The following is a 17,259-nucleotide window of genomic DNA, read 5'->3' as shown; positions in this document are numbered from 1 at the left end:
TATAGTAAAATCATTTTAACAGTATTTTTAAAAGTCAGTGTAAAATTTTGAAAGAGAAGAATCAATTAAAGTCCCACTTGTCTACTTATGAGATATGTAAAAAACAATTATCAGAAAAAAGTTATTCACACAGTTAATTTCTTGAAATGTTTTTTACTGACCATTTATTCTTAAGATGTGATCTTTAGGAACCTGTAAAGGATTTGTGAGCATATTAGACTTCAAGGGTATGTCTGGACTGCATCCCTCTGTTGGCAGAGGGATGCAGATTAGGTAGGTCGACATTGCAAATGAGGCAGGGATTTAAATATCCCACGCCTAATTTGCATGAAAATGGCCACTGCGTTTGCCGACTCAGCACTTTGTCGGCAAAAAGCAGCAGTCTAGAGGGGGATCTGTTAAGAAAGAATGGCTTTTTCGACAGATCCCTTATGCCACATGTCAGCATGTGTTCATCATGATCATGGTAACAGCATAACATATTTGTTCATGTTGTTAATTGATCACCCTCCCCAGTAAAGAAAATTCCAGGATTGTCAATCTGTCTCTATCACTCTAAAACCTAGAATGTCTGTTCAGCCTTTTCTCAAGACTAAACATGCCCATTTATTTAACCTTTTCCTCATAAGTTAGCTTTTTCCAAACCTGTAATGTGGTGTGACTCACCACAATGGCACTTCCTACTGGCCATCCAGGGAATTAGCTTGGTGCAACCATGCTCCTCCTCAGGTGGTGTCTCACCCACCGTCACTTCTGCTGTCTTTACCACTCTGGGACCCATGGCTATGCACCATTCCATTCATTTCCCTCCCCTTTTCAGGAGACTGGCAATCCTTAGTTCCACCACTTAAGTCAGAGGACTCTGTCAGTCTAAGGTCCAACCCCTCTCCTCAGGGGCAAACTGAAATGTGGATGCACCCCACTTGCTAATGAGGCAACTGGATGAAGCAGGGAGGGAGGGAGGGAGATTTGCCAACTGCTTTGAATCCTAACTTAGCGACCCTATAGCTGACAGCCACCTACTGTCCCTCCTCCAGCCTCTGCTGCCTTTTTCCCTTAGCCACATCCTCATAGCCCAGCCAGAACCTTCTTTGTCCCTGTATCAGGGTTTCAATCTGGCAGTCAGTTGGACTGGAGCTTTCTCACTTCCCTGACCCTGTGCAGCACTGCTCAATCTGAAGGGCTATTTCCGCAGTTAGTTCTTCTGTCTTGCATTCCAGAGAGAGACTGCTTTCTGCTCAGCTGAGCAACCCTTCTTATATGGCCCTACCTGGCCATGATTGGCTGCTCTAAAAATCCTTTCTCTAATTGACGGGCTCTATAAGTCTTCTTCCCATTGATTCGGGTTGCTCTCTGAGGGCTGCTTTAACTCCCCTGTTATCTGTGTGAGGCAGCCTCCCCACACTAAAACCTTTTAGCACTTTTGTTTCCATCCTCTGGTCTCTCCAATTTGTCCACATCTTTCTGAAAGAAAGAAAGAAAGAAAGAAAGAAAGAAAGAAAGAAAGAAAGAAAGAAAGAAAGAAAGAAAGAATCAGAGACTTTTAATTGTGTCAGTGAAGCAGAACTATAGTCAAGGGCTGTGTCTACATTGGCACCCCTTTCCGGAAAAGGGATGCTAATGTAGACTTTGGAATAGGCAAATCCGCGGGGGATTTAAATATCCCCCGCGGTAATTGCATTAACATGGCTGCTGCTTTTTTCCGGCTTGGAGATAAGCCGGAGAAAAGCGCCAGTCTAGACGTGATTCTCTGGAAAATAAAGCCTTTTCCGGAGGATCTCTTATTCCTCCTTCCAAAGTATGACTGCTTGCAGCTACACGTAGCAGTCAGAAATTAATCCGAACTAAGTCCTTAGTTTGAATTAACTGTTACACCTCATTGCAGGAGGAGTAACAGTTAATCCGAACTAAGGACTTAGTTCGGATTAACTTCTGACTGCAGCATGTAGCCGCGGGCAGTCAGTTTGAACTAAGGGGATTTAAAAATGCCACCCGCCTGGGATCATGCAAATGAAGCCTGGGATATTTAAATCCCGGGCTTCATTTGCAAATTTGAATGCCTACATTAGCCACCCTAGTTCAAACTAGGGGGCTTGTGTAGACATACCCTAACATATTGTTCTCTCCCCATCTCTATAGGGGTGTCTCTCAGAACACAGAGTGCTCTTTGCTCCAGACATATAACTGTAATTTAAATAGGAAATTCAAGACTTTATGTTGGTGCTTCTTATTCCATAGACTGTAGTGTTGCCAGTTTCCAGTTTCTGGTGTCATACAATGCCTCCCCATTCAGATGACACTTCCAGATGGTTGGAAGCAGTCTGAGGATTACATGATCGAAGTTGCTGCTTGGAACTGATGGTCTGGAACAATATGTACGTGTCCCCAGAAGTGGGATGGGGGGTTCTAGCACATGAATTCATCTACATATTTGCCTACTTCAGTGTATCTTAAAGTGGGCTATGGGACTTTGAGAAAGCTGCTAATGGGCTGCTCCACTTTGTTTACCTAAAGATTCTGCAGTTACAGAGCTTTGCAGTTCTCATTGGTTCCAGTTCATCATTTCCAGCCAAGGGGAGCTGCAGGAAGTGTCAACCCAGGCAATGTTGCTTCCCTTTGCTGGAAACAGTGAACCAGAGACAATGGGAGCTGTGAGACTCAGTGGCTGTGGAGCCTTTAGATAAACAAAGCAGAGTGCTCTGTTAGCTTTGAGAAACACTGGCCTAGTTTTACAACAGGTTATATAAAAAGCATGAGCAAAGTAAGTACAAACTAAAATGCCATAGAATGACTTGTTTACACTGCTCTATATTCTGTACCCTGAAATGTAAGTACAATATTTATATACCAATTGATTCATTTTACAGTTTTGTGGTAAAAATGAGAAAGTAAGTAATTTTTCAGTAGTAGTGTGCTGTGACACTTGTATTTTATGCCTCATGTTGTCAGCAAGCAGTTTTTAAATTGGGTGAGACTTGGAGGTATACAAGACAAATCAGACCCCTAAAGGGGTACAGTTCTTTGGAAAGATTGAGAGCCACTGATCTGGAGGACTTATCTGAAGTTAAATTCACATTCTCTGTGGAAAAATACCAACATAGTCATGGTAAAGAGCACATTTCTACTTTTCTCCAGTTTTTGCAGAAATCATTCAAGGATTTTGAGTTAAATTTTGTACAGGAATGTACACAGGCTACAACCAAGAGATACCTGGGCAAGAAATCACTGACCAGGTAGAGTTGCGATGTCATTGCAGCCTGTTTTGACTAGCTGCTTCCAAGTTTATAAAGAAAAAGTATAACTACTTTAAAGACAATGCCAACTACTCCTCTCACCCTTCTTATAAGAAGCAGGTTAGAACGGAGGCTCCAGTTCTTTTCCCAGAATCCTCATCTTGCAGTGCTTGTAATCATTTGTATGAAGGGTTTACTTTTTGTCCTTATAACCCTTCACATTGTGAACTACCAAACCTAAATGGTAGTCAGATTGTAGCCTTGGTCATTGATTCTCTTTCCAAAGAGAAATGTAGGACCTAGGTCTGGGCTGAATTAGAACCAGGAAGATTTTAGAAGGCTGCCATGTTTTTGGATACTTCTCCCTGTTTTCATTAAATTTGAGTTATAAAATCTTGATTTGAGGACTTCAGTAACTCTTTTCTTTTTGTTTATCTAGAAATTTTAAAACTATAATATACTAGTTGGGACTGCTTTTTAGCCTCTTTAGATTTGCTGTCTATGGATGGATGTTATGAAAGTGGGTTGTTGATCTATAACTTGAATTTTCATAAATTGTCACAGTCATAATTCTATATGTGTTTCCGATATCTCTGCTTGCATGAGAATCTTCATTCTTCCCTTAAGTGGAAGCTGCCTGATAAATAAAGAATGGTCTGTTCGACTTTGAATTTATAGTCAATGCTTTGTTTCCATATCACACATGGAGCTTTGCAATCAACATTAAAAAACCAGCTTATTTTTTATTATTTTCTGTTGTCCCATATAGCCAGGTTATGCACGCTCTAGTTATTGGACTCTATGGAGGAAGTAAACTGAAAAAATTAATTACAGAAAAGTAATCTAGTTTTTTCAAAATATTCATAACTTCTCCTTTAAAATGTATAAGTATTTTACCTAGTTTTGATGTTTGGTACCACACTTCAGATTTAAAATTAAGTGGTTATTTGAGTACATCCAAGCAATATTTTATGAATGGTCTGTCCACAAGCCACCTGACCTGCATGTTTCTGTTGTGTGATGTAAATTATTCCCTTTTTATTTCATTGTCTCACATTTGCATTTTTGTTTCTGCCATGCTTTCAGTCATTGTTTCACGCTACCTCGCTCTCGATATACTCAGTCATTTGACCACCATCACAGAGATACCAGGTACATATTTTCCTCTGTGTGATACTGTGTGGATAAAAGAATGTACCTGTGTTTACCTACATGATATAAAATTCAGAAGAATTGTTCTTAGTACCAAAATAACTAATGTGTTTATAGAAAAAAATGGTGTCTGGGTTATTAGTTGGTAGACAGCTAGGCTATGTCTAGACTGCAAGCCTCTTTCAAAAGAGGCTTTTTTGAAGGATACTTTTGAAAAAGCCTCTTTTGAAAAAGAGCGTCTAGACTACAGCCAGTACTTTCGAAAAAGCAAGCCGCTTTTTCGAAAGAGAGCACCCATGCAGTCTGGATGCTCTCTTTCGAAAAAGCACAGTTTGCATTATACAGCACCTTTTTTCGAAAGAGCACTTTCAAGAAAAGGCGTTATTCCTCGTAAAACGAGGTTTTCCGCAGTCGAAAAAACTGCTGCGTTCTTTCGACTTACTTTCTAGACGCAGCTGCAGTCTAGACGCAGGTGAAGTTTTTCAAAAAAAGGCCACTTTTTTTGAAAAAATCCTGTAGTCTAGACACACCCTACGATAGGATATTATTTTATAGGACATTGTATGTTTTTACATTTTTCAGCCCCAAAGTCTATAATTGGTGCCACATAAAAATGAAACTACATTTTTCAGTTGCAAGGTCTCTCTTCAAGAAAGTTATTTAAAAAAACTATTTAAAATCAACCAACATAAATACTCAATGGAAATACATCTGCCATATACAGTATTTAAACGTTAAGGTTACAACAGGCAAATTCTAAGTATGATTTTTTTAATATTCTCACCTGCAAGTTAATTTATCTTATATATTTTTATTTCCAGTAATTGCTAAATTGACCAATCCTCAGTTTCTCATTTCAATTTGTATTGGCTGAGTTCTATTTCTGATTATTACCTTATTTGCTGAAAGTTCCTGTTTTTTCATGTTAATTTGTCCTCATCTCATTATTATGTTGTTTTTCATTGTGTTCGCCCTTTATGTTTTGGCAGCAAGGATTGCACAATGTATCCTCTCTTTTGTGAAGATGCAATCAGATTACTTCATTCCCGAAAGATGTGTCGTACTTATTCTGAGGGTGCTTACTATGATCTTGAGAGGTATAATCAGTGGGGAGTATATTATTCATTCTCCCACTTATACTTAGGTAGACAGTAATCCATTCAGGTTCTGAACTAAACAATGTATGTTTTTCAGCAACAAATTTATGCAATAAAGATACTGTACAATATACTATGATTATTTGACAAATGTATTAACCTAAGATTTATTAAATATAAGTATATTTCTTTTTTTAAATACTAAGAATATCTGAATGGTTTGCTAAGATAAAAAGGCAAGTTTAGAAAACAATATATTCATAAATATAAAGGGGTTATAATAACTCATCGTTTTATCTGGGATTTTCAAAAGTGCACGTTGCTGTCCTCACTCTACTCCCATTGGAAACAAATGTTTAACTCTTGAAAATCCCACCCTTTGTTTGAAAAATTCTGGCAGAGATTCATTTTAATACTTGTAAAAAAAAATTTGTTATTCATTCATTTTCATTGTAGGTATTTGTAAATTTCAATATTTGCTGCATATCTCACATTCATAATGAGTTTAGTTTCATAACACCCATGTATGGTAGGGAGTATTTTAGAGATTGTGACGATGTTTAGCTCATAGTAGCTAATATTTAGCCAATATCAGTGAATAGGAAATATTGTATGTGGAACATAGCTGCCTCCAAAGCTTGTCTACATGGGGAAATAGTCTGGCATGACTAGTGCATTTGGAAGCTAAACTTCAAAACACTCTGGCACAACTAGTGCATTTGAAAGGTAAACTGCAAAAAAAGGCACTTTTTATTCAGAGTAAGAGTGTTATTAATGTGGTCATTTTATGCAGAATAACTATTGTACTTTAAATTCTCACCCTGGCATATTCTGCACTGCCTTGCCGGTGTAGATAAGCCCTCAGAGAAGTGCCAGTATGGCCTAGCATTTAGAAGGCTTGTTAGTGTACGGTTCTTTCAATAAAACACTAAATATAAGGAAAATGAATGTTTTTGTGGGAATGCAAAAATATGGGGATATCACTTCAAGATGCTATGAAATTATTAAAGCCAGATTCTAATCTCGTTTAGTGTTCTTAATGGTAGCTATTGCCATTTCTTTAAAGGAAGAGCTGATATGTAGCTCTTCTGTACTGGTACACTGCAGAAACTGAAAAATCCCTGCTACACTAGCTTATGGTTGCTATCTTAGGGTATGTCTAGACTGAGTTGCTATTTCGAGATACCGCAAGTATTCCGAAATAGCAACGCCGCGTCTTTAAAAGTGCCCGCTATTTCCCAAGTATAGTGGGCACATTATTCCGGTGTCACTGTAACCCTCATTCCACGAGCATTAAGGGATTTGTCAGAACAGCCTTATTTTGAAATATAAACTCTTTCAACTTAGATTTGAAAAAAATAAGCTCTTTCAACTTAGACTTGGAATAAGCTTAGCGCAAATTGCATATCTTATTCCAACAGAAGGGTGTTGTCTAGATGCACCCTTAGTCTCACTCAATCAGAAGGACAAATCCTTATCTAATTTTTAATGTTTTGCTTTGTATTAAAAAAGTGTATTAGTAGCTGTAGAAGTAGCTTCAGAGATATAAAAGAAACAAATAAAACGGTATCCAGAACTTTTACAATCCCACAGGAATCTTTAAATCTCCAAGATACCTTGTTCAAATATTCTTTGTATACATTTCCTTGACATGACAATTCCTCTCAGGAGTTTTCCAAGTCCACACAGCTTAACCAGCTCCAAAGTCCGCACAGCTTAACAAACTCTGCCTGCCTGCTTGGTTATACACAGTTTGATTGGCTGGAGATGGGATACTAGATGGGGAGAATGCTGAGTTACTGCAGAGAATTCTTTCCCAGGTATCTGGCTAGAGGGTCTTGTCTATATGCTTGGAGTCTAACCAATGGCCATATTTGGGGTTAGAATTTTCTTCCAGGTCAGATTGGTGAGACCTGGGGGAGAGGTTGCCTTCCTCTGGTACATGGGGCATGGGTCACTTGCAGATTTAAACTAATATAAAAAGTGGACTATCTGTAACTTGAAATCTTGATTTGAGGACTTCAGTAACTCAGTTATAGGTTATAGTTCTATTAGAAGAGTGGGGGGAGGGAGAAGAGAGGTTCTGTGATTTGAAATATGCAGGAGATCAGACTAGGTAATCATAATTGTCCCTTCTGACTTTAAAGTCTATGAGTCTATGAGACTGAACACTCTGAAATGCTTTTACCTAGCAAGCTGCCTACAGTAGAGTTTGTCTATTCTAAATCAAATTATTAATAAATCATCCCCATAGACTTTGTGGTTTTGTGGCTTGTGCCATCTTCTTCAAGTGATTTAACAGTAGGTTACTTCTGCCATAACTGAATAGACAGACTTATTAAAGCGGTGCTACTGTTATAAGTATAACACAGAGAGCTGGCAGCATGCATTCATGTTACACTCCCTGGGTATGTCTACACTACCCTCCTAGTTCAAACTAGGAGGGTAATGTAGGCATACCACACTTGCAAATGAAGCCCGGGATTTGAATTTCCCAGGCTTCATTTGCATAAGCGGGGAGCCGCCATTTTTAAAACCCCGCTGGTTCGAACCCCATGCAGCGCGGCTACACGGGGCACGAACTAGGTAGTTCGAACTAGGCTTCCTAGTTCGAACTACCGTTACTCCTCGTGAAATGGGGTTCGAACCAGCGGGGTTTTAAAAATGGCGGCTCCCCGCTTATGCAAATGAAGCCCTGGAAATTCAAATCCCGGGCTTCATTTGCAAGTGCGGTATGCCTACATTACCCTCCTAGTTCGAACTAGCGGGGTAGTGTAGACATACCCCCTGTCAGTTCCTCGCCCAGGCCAGGGAAGCTAATGATCCAACCAGAGGATCAAATTCAATGGTGAATTCTAGTCATATGCCACTTGACACACATTGCACATTTACTAAAAAGAAGATTGACTAACAATCTCTAATCAAAGACTCTTCTTTCAGATGGTTTCAGCTTTTCCAAATCTTAACAATTTTGGCTAAAACTTTCCAGGACCACTTTCAGCCTCGGGCAGATTATATTATTGTTACCGCTGTTTAAGTTTAAGATACAATTTATCTAGAAAAACACTGCACTCAGTATGGGTTGCAAGGCCTGAGTAGAGCTTTCCTTATAATTACTCCCGGAGAACTAAAACTGAGAGCAGAGAGACTGTTCCTCTCTGTCATCACAACAATGCACTACAGCATGAACTCTGTCCCCTATGATGCCAGTCTTTAATCACCCACTTTAACTGGATCACTTTTACCGCATTACCAGCCTGTCTCCAAACCAAACCATCTTCTGCATCCTCCATTCACAACTACTTGTATAGGTACTGTGTGTGGGAGGTAATCTGGTCAAGGCATGTGTGTAGAAACAAGAAAGGGGGACAGCATTTTAAGTTATAGTGCTTGGTGTATAGTGGGGATGTGACAATGTAAAGAAGTAAATGATTAACCGATGTGCCTGGGCTCATTGGTTAACCCTCACGGTTACTTACAGCCCCTCCTCCTATATCAGAGATAGCACTGCAGGTGTGGGGGGCAGGTGAGAGCCAGTGCTCATGGGAAGCTGATGTTTAAGCAGGCTCCCTGTGAGCAGCACCTTCGGAGAGCTGCCTCTTCTACCCTCCCCCCCCCCACATCTGCCTGTAAACATATACCGACTGAAAATTGTGATAATGGTAAGACTTGCACTTGTAGGTGCAAGAACCCAAGATTATGTATTGTTAGGGTGTTTATGTTTTCATGCTTAAGTTTGTTACATTAGCTATTATTGGTGGGTGTACTAGTTAATCAAGTAGAGCAGGTCTTTTTTTGCAAGGAAGTGTTCTTGGGGATCATTGTCCTGACAAGAAAAAGTTCTCTACTTTGTTTCTAAGAACCATAACACTAGTTAAGCAATTTCACTGTGCAATTAAATGTCTACTTTTGTTCAGCAACAAAACAGAATACATTTTTATATAAATGGCAATATGCTCTGTACATCTGAGATTAGAATCTGACTCCTTCATGAAAATTTGGGATACTTATGAATTTTTTAATGTAGCTATTTATTTGCTTTCTTATGTTTACTTCTTTTAATGAATTGTGTGTGTGTGTGTGTGTGTGTGTGTGTGTGTGTGTGTGTGTGTGTGTGTGTTAAATAGTAATCACTTCACCATTTCATATAATTTATTTTGCCTAATTGGAAAACTGTGATTTCTTTTTTTGAAAAGTATTTTGGATTTATATGCAGATTTTTATCAAGGAATTTTGGTAAAGCTTCTAGAAAACATAAAGTGGGTTAATAGGAGTTTAGAGAGATTTACAAAATATTGTTTGTAACCTGTTACAAGTTTGTTATTTTTAATCTCAAATAATTAAGGAGTCCTTCTATCTAGTTAGGGATTGTATTTTTGTAGCCTTTGAACCTGTTGATTATTATGGTGTATGCAAGTAATTAATGGCCCGAAGTACTAAGCATCCTCATTATTCCCGCATTCTCTGTTAGTTCCCCCGCACTCATAACCAGATGATCCAGACGCATTCTTCTCTGCTTGAATCCTTTATTTTACTTATTAGCCTAAGGCAATCTTGTTCATTAAATATTCCATGGCGATGTTTTAAAGGGCTCCCTTACATCTTTCAGACTCAGGCAAAACTTTTCATTGAAGTTGTGTTGCTTTATGGGTATGATTCTGGGGGATTTAACATGACGTAATAGTAAAAGTAACCTGCTTTTTACAGGTTAGATCAAGATGTAGAGCCTAACTTTTGTAAACAAGTTAAGCAACAGACACATTAGTGTTACCTCCAAATTACACCGAATAGTCAAAAGATACCACCGTGTAACCAAATGGAGAAAAATAACATCAAATTACAATTTCCAAACTACCTTCAATTTGAAGCCTTCAAGATTGCTTACAAATTTAATTCAAGCCTCAGCATATTCAGATGTATGTCATTATCCCTCGTTTTCAAATGGGGAAACAGGCACAGAGATATGGGGGTATGTAGCTTTCTAGAAATCACATAACAATTTCACAGCAGAGCTGGTAGCATATTTCTGAGGACAGATTTTCAGCTTGTATAAATCTACATAGCACCATTAATGTCATTGCAGCTACACTGCTGCATAACAGATGAGAATCTAGCTTGAGATTTTCTGAATCACTGTCTTGTGATTCAAGACAGAGACAATTTAATCAAAGTTTTGCATATGTAAAGCATTTCTTGAGAGTATGAAAAAAAATTAGCCAGTTAAAGAAACTATCTTAATTAATTAGTTATTTTTATATTTTAGTATAAATCATTTACCTTGGTTTATCTGGGACTCGTTTCAGACTATGGGGTAGATCTTCAGTGGGTATAATTCAACATAGCTGAAGAATGAAGCTAAATCGATATATACAAGAGGATCTCACTCAGGCTTGGTCTACATTAGGACCATAGTCTGAAATTTACTTCCCAAGGCTGATTTTGTAAGCAATACATCCACACTACCAAGCTGGTTATTCCGGAATAAGGGACAGTGGAATTTGAAATCTGTAGTCCTGCTTTTTGTGAGGAATAATGGTATTCCTGAACTTGTAAATCCAAAATAACATTAGTGTGGATACTCCAGTGCTGCTAATTCAAACTAATTGGCCTCTAGGAGGCCTCCCACACCTCCCCAAAGTGCTTTCTGAGCCTCTGAGTCTATATTATGTGTATTCACATAAATAGTGCTTGCCTCAGATTACATTGGATTCTTCCCCATAGTGAGGACACAGAACTTTGAAATTGTAAAATTGGGTCCCCAGAAGTTGAATTTAGTAAATTCAAAATAATTTTCTAGTGTAAACATGGCCCCAGAGGGTTATCATTTTAGCTCCTGTGCTAGTCATCTAAAAGAGAAAAATCTAGTAAAGCAAAAATAGTATTGTGTGGGCCTAATTCAACTATTAAAATGGTGTACAGAGTGCCCTCAGATTTAAGGAATGTTTTGATCTTTTCAGTCCAAGTAGTCTGGTATCTGTCTTTGATGATATTTCAGTTATGAGAATCATCTCACCAAGTTTTAATTAAACCTCCATCATTTATCCTAGTTATTCTTATTTTTCTCCCATACTCTGACAGTTGTTCATAGACACGTGTGCCAATTAATACACTGTACTTTTCTTCTTCTTCAATGTCTGTTAAAATATCCAAAATAATTTAAATCTTTCTTATTTTGAGTTTGTATTTTGGGAGTATATGAGAAATTGCTTCAATTTAGCAAAATCTTCCCTTTTCTTCTCATATTGCCTAGTTTAACACTTGTCTAACAAGCACTATCTTGTCACAATCCAATTACAATCTGGTGAAGACTCGCTGATTCATGCAATCACCTCTCATCAAGAACAGTTTCTGAAATCCAGACACCTCTTTTTTTATATTGTTAGTCTCAGACGTCTTTCACTTTGCTTAATACTGAATGTCTGCAAAAATAAGCTACATCAATCCCAAATTCAGTTCCTAAAGTCATTCTTGATTATATTAAATATTCCTTCACAGGTGCCATTCATTCAGACATGGATTAAAATCATGTGGAATTTTCCACAGTTCATTAGGATATCAAGCATAATTTCATAATATATTTTGTGCTGACATTCAGAAAAAGGCAGGCAATCCTGCCTTCATCTGGCCCAAAGATGTCTTGTAGTATATTTCCCACTATGGAGTCATTAATCAGGAGTTATTTGCTGTTTCTTTCTGTTTGATGATTGCAGTGCAGTGCTTGTTGTTCATCATTCAGGGCAATCTACATACCTCCCAGGGCCTTTCCTCATTGGAATCTTTTTTCTTGTCAATCAGAGAAGCCATTGTGGATATTAGCATGACATAGCTGCCTGCATATTCCTCTTTTTCCTTTCCTTTAGCTTCTAGTCTTTCTAGAAGTTATAATCTTCAGCCTTCCTTTATTCTATGTTTCCATCCCATACAGCTTTTCATAACTTTCCTGATAATCATTCTGTTAGGTTTCTTTCAGTTCTTAAGTACCTCACCTACTTCCTGACTTCCAAAAGCTTCAGAGGGATAGCCAAGTAGTTGACATCTTTTAATGTTAATCCCAGATGGTTGCACTAATCAGTACCCCACTACTAATAGGTAGTTCCTAATTTTTCCTCAGATCAAAGTCATTTTAGGCACTATCTCAGCTGGCCTTCTAGAGTTTTACTTGCTGTTTGTTAAACACTTGGGGAATCATTCAGTTGCTTTCTTCCTACATTTCTTTCCTAGTTCACAAATACAGCACAAGGATTTTGGTTCAGATCACAGTTCACACTTCCACAGTCACTCAATTTAAATAGGCTGACACTCAGATTAACTAAAATGTACAGCATAGTGTTCTCAACATTTTAATTACAAATTCATTTTAAAAGGAAACTGGTCTGTCTATCTAGTCTAACTATTCCAATACTCACTAGTCACGTGCATGTCAAACTTGTGTTTTGTTTGGACTCACATTGTTGAGTGCTTCCATTCTCATTTGGCATCTCAAAGCCCAGTTTCACCCTTTAAAGGACTACACTGTTTTTTATTCTTTTAAAATTCCTTCAGGACCTTTTATTTTCACCCTTTTTGTTTATATTGAAGAGATTGTGCTTGGAGATCAATGAAAGCTAATTTATACATGTAGGTGCAAGAGATGTATTTTTCATCTTTTCAGCTATTTTATTGTTCCACTTTACAGCAAGAAAATGAACTTTCAATTTCTGTTACCAAGCATGGAATTTCACAGCTTCCATATCTTATTTTTGCTGAAAAACTCACCTGCTTAAACACCGCTTACATGGTGAAATGACTGAGTTATTAGAAAAAAATCTTTGAATAACTCACAAGGCTTGAATACATTATTCATTATGGTTGAATACTAACTGAACGTAAAACAGTTTTAAAAATTAATTTGGCTTTGAATATTTATGTTTTAATAGATATTACTGTACATAAGTGTCCTATCTTACTGTACGTACATCGTCTCTATGAGACAACAAGGAAAAACACTCAGTTATAAGGCCCTATTAAAATGTCTAAAATATCTGTGCTATTTATTTCATATTCAGGAGGACTAGGCAGGAGAGAAGAGTGCCTAATACATATTATGACGACTCTGCCCATACTCCTGAAAGGTATTTTGATTTATATAGTAGAAATAGATAAATTTTAATAATATAACATTTTGTGAGCAGTGAACTGTAGAATCACGAATTGGCCAACAATCACGATACTTGAGCTTTACAATGCATTTCATGGAATATTTGTTTAAATTTGGAACACTCATTCTTCATGATTGGAAATGCTAAATGTTATTTTAGTACTACGTGAACTACTCTCTGTATTTTAAGTACAAATGTTCCCTGGAAATATATTTATTGGTAAGGAGGGATGGGGGAAATTACCAACAATATAGGTGAGTTGGGTGGTTCCCCCTTAATTGAAATATGCTTCACATAACATATTCCACAATTTCCAAGTAAGTTTATTGTGAAAAGAGTTAGTTTACAATCACCCATCATGAGCAAATACAATCATATTTGTATCCCTTTTTGTAAAATTTAGATTCATATTTACACATTACAGTTGTCTACAGTAAAACACCTCTATAGTATTTTAAAACAGATATGCTGTTTTATTGATACAGGTATTAAAGTTTAATTGATCCAAACAATGTTCTAAAATCAAGAGTGTGTTGATAATTTCATAACCAGCCTCTGTTACAACCTTATAAATAATATAGCACTGATTCAGTTTTAAATGACATTAATAAAATTAAAGATACAAAAAGAATTGAACTGAAGTCAGGTGGAAAATCTCTTGTTCTCTAAGGCTACGTCTACACTGGCCCCTTTTCCGAAAGGGGCATGCTAATTTTAAACTTCGTAATAGGGAAATCCGCGGGGGATTTAAATATCCCCCGCGGGATTTAAATAAAGATGTCCGCCGCTTTTTTCCGGCTTGTAGAAAAGCCGGAAAAGAGCGTCTAGACTGGCCCGATCCTCCGGAATAAAGCCCTATTCCGGAGGATCTCTTATTCCTACTTCAAAGGAGATCCTCCGGAATAGGGCTTTATTCCGGAGGATCGGGCTAGTCTAGACGCTCTTTTCCGGCTTTTCTACAAGCCGGAAAAAAGCGGCGGACATCTTTATTTAAATCCCGCGGGGGATATTTAAATCCCCCGCGGATTTCCCTATTACGAAGTTTAAAATTACCATGCCCCTTTCGGAAAAGGGGCCAGTGTAGACGTAGCCTAAGTGTTCAGGTGTTACATCTCCTTCCCTCTATCCCCGCTTACTTTATGATGTAGAACTTCAGCTGGATTTCCTTCAAAAATGTCACTTCTCTTCCCAAAATTAATAAGTTTTAAAAAGTGAAAATATATTTAATAATAATAATGTGTGAGAAACATCCTTTAATGAATGGACCACCATGTTCTATGCAAGCTATGGTTTCACAGCGGTCCTAAGAAGTAGCTTGCTATAGTTTCAGCAAAAACCTTGTGTTCAACAGTATCAAAATCACTAAGAGGGTCATCATGGACGCTTAGCCTGAGATTTTCAATAGAGTCTAAAGAAATTAGGCACACAACTGCATTTGACTTTCAAGGATTCCATAGCCTTCTTTGGAAATCCCAGTCTTAGTTCTTGTTCACCATTATCTGAAGATTCATGGAACCACTGCATTCTCAGTTCTACATAACCGGTGCTTGCAGGAGATCTGAGGATTCCATGTATTACCGAAGTTGATTTGCTCACCCTGTCTCTTACCCAGAGTTATATGAATTGCACATGCTTCCAGAGTTTTAGGATAATAAATGATAAAATAATAAACAATAAGTATATTCTCTGGAAGGACAGGAATTTCGTTAGTAACATTTTGAGATCATGACTTCACCTTCCCAGAATCTCTTTTTCAATTTCTTCTTCCATTCAAACAGAACCTTTCTACAAATCTCTTGATGTTGTTTTTGACTGATGTTGCTGATGTCAGGCTGCACATATATAAATCAGGTAGCTCACCTACACCACTAACAGTGATTATCATTTCATAGATTTTTTCATTATGGGAGCTGAATGGAATGCAGCACCTTACCTCCTTCCAAACAAATATAATAATTCAACAAAAAATCTTCAATAGATAACAGTAAACAGAACTTTTAAGTTGCCTTACTATTCAGAGGTGTTTTAGGACATAGGTAAAGAAAGTGGTTTGTCTTAGGTATATCTTTCTAATTTGAGAGTACTCTCTATGGTTTAATCTTTAAAGTATTCCACATGCACTAAAAGAAAATGGATTTGTTGCATGCAAAAGCATTGAAGGATCAAACCTTAAAGAAAGAAGTAAATGGTTAAGTAAACTTCTTGAAAATTATATAGTTACCTTACTGAAATAAATTGGGAATTGTATCTGGAAAAATATACATAACTGTTGCCAGAAGGCACCTGTTTTCCCTGATACCTCTTAGCAAAGAAGAGGAAACACAGAAAACATATTGGAAGCAATTGAAAAAAATCTCTAGATTAGTGAGAAGCAAATATGACACATGAATTATAGTGTTATTAATATTACCTATGTATATTTATAACACCTCTTTATTTTAACTGCATTGTAAAGGTGGTACAATGGTGCAAGTTCATGGGCAGATCATGTAGTCAATGGTTCAGCTGAAAACTATGGGTAAGTAAAGAGTGTAGTGCTACCAAATGTGTGTTCCTAATCTGCTTGTAGAGTTTACTAATTGTAGTAGCAAATTTGATTTCTTAGGTCATGTAAATGATCCTTCATTTCTTTCTTTCCCCACTGACCCCAGAAAAGGTGTATTTCTTGGCCTGTCTCTTTCCAAGGTTTTCAAGATAGAAAGAACAGGGATGATTCTAGAACTTCTTTATGTGAATGTAGTAATATGTTGGGTTGTTCTTGAAAAGAAGGACTATGGAGTACAAAGGACATACAATTTGGAACAAGATAAATTGAAGTCTTCTAGCTCTTATTGCAGAAATAGCCCCTTTGATACTTCTTCAGTTTTTCTTGGGAAAGCAAGCACATCATTAAAGGCATATAGTGATCATTTCAGAAGTTCTCACTCCCATTGACTTACTGGGAATTTTTCCATAGTGAGGGTTGGTTAAGGCGTTCACCAGTGGACATGCTTTTCTTTGATTTGATTTGCTTTGCCCTTTACCTTTACCTTTCAACAATTTGTGGGGCCCCCACCACTTTGATTTATTTTAGGATACATTTGAATTCATTATGTAAAATATAACTACCATTTATCTGTCTCAAACCTATAATATGTTAAATCTAAAAACTGTTTTAAACTATACAAAAATAAAGCCTGTAAGTATAATGGATATGTTAAATGCTACATGTGTTGTGCCAATTTTTGAATATATAGTACTGTAGAAAAAAATCCAAAACTGTTGAAAGAGTGCAAATTTATATTTTCATTTTTTTCGTTAGTAACATTATTAGTGGCTTTAGTTTGGAAATAGTGTATTTACTCATTTTTCTTTAGTGGCAAAAAATAGATATTTAATTTTGCAGAAATATTTAGTTAAATGTTATTTATCTGTATAAAATGGATGAATGAATATTTTAGATGCTACAAGCATGAACAATTTAACCCTGTATATTTAAAGAAATTAAAGATCCATGTTTCCATATTTTAGTATCTATAGATTTAACTAAAATAGTAATTTGTATTTGCTCTGTATGGTCCAGTGTTAATGGAAAGTTTTCTGTCAGCCATCTCGTCTGACATCCTTGTAACTCAAAGGTCATCAACTCCTCCCAGCACT

The 17,259-nt window shown here is 37.2% G+C and overlaps 1 protein-coding gene across 1 annotated transcript in view; it reads left to right on the top strand.

The window, feature by feature from the left end:
* RIMS2 (regulating synaptic membrane exocytosis 2) overlaps positions 1–17,259 on the top strand; it is a 510,981-nt gene that overhangs the window by 268,654 nt on the left and 225,068 nt on the right. The window contains exons 16-19 of the mRNA XM_089776190.1: positions 4,320–4,385; positions 5,375–5,482; positions 13,528–13,593; positions 16,076–16,138. Of these exons, the coding sequence (XP_089632316.1) occupies positions 4,320–4,385; positions 5,375–5,482; positions 13,528–13,593; positions 16,076–16,138 (303 nt within the window). The remainder of the gene's footprint in view (positions 1–4,319; positions 4,386–5,374; positions 5,483–13,527; positions 13,594–16,075; positions 16,139–17,259) is intronic.

The sequence above is a fragment of the Pelodiscus sinensis genome, chromosome 2 (assembly GCF_052426305.1).
Source record: "Pelodiscus sinensis isolate ZL-2025 chromosome 2, ASM5242630v1, whole genome shotgun sequence".
NCBI classification, from domain to species: domain Eukaryota; kingdom Metazoa; phylum Chordata; order Testudines; family Trionychidae; genus Pelodiscus; species Pelodiscus sinensis.
The sequence above is the reverse complement of the archived record's forward strand: the minus strand, read 5'-3'. Positions and strand labels throughout refer to the sequence as shown.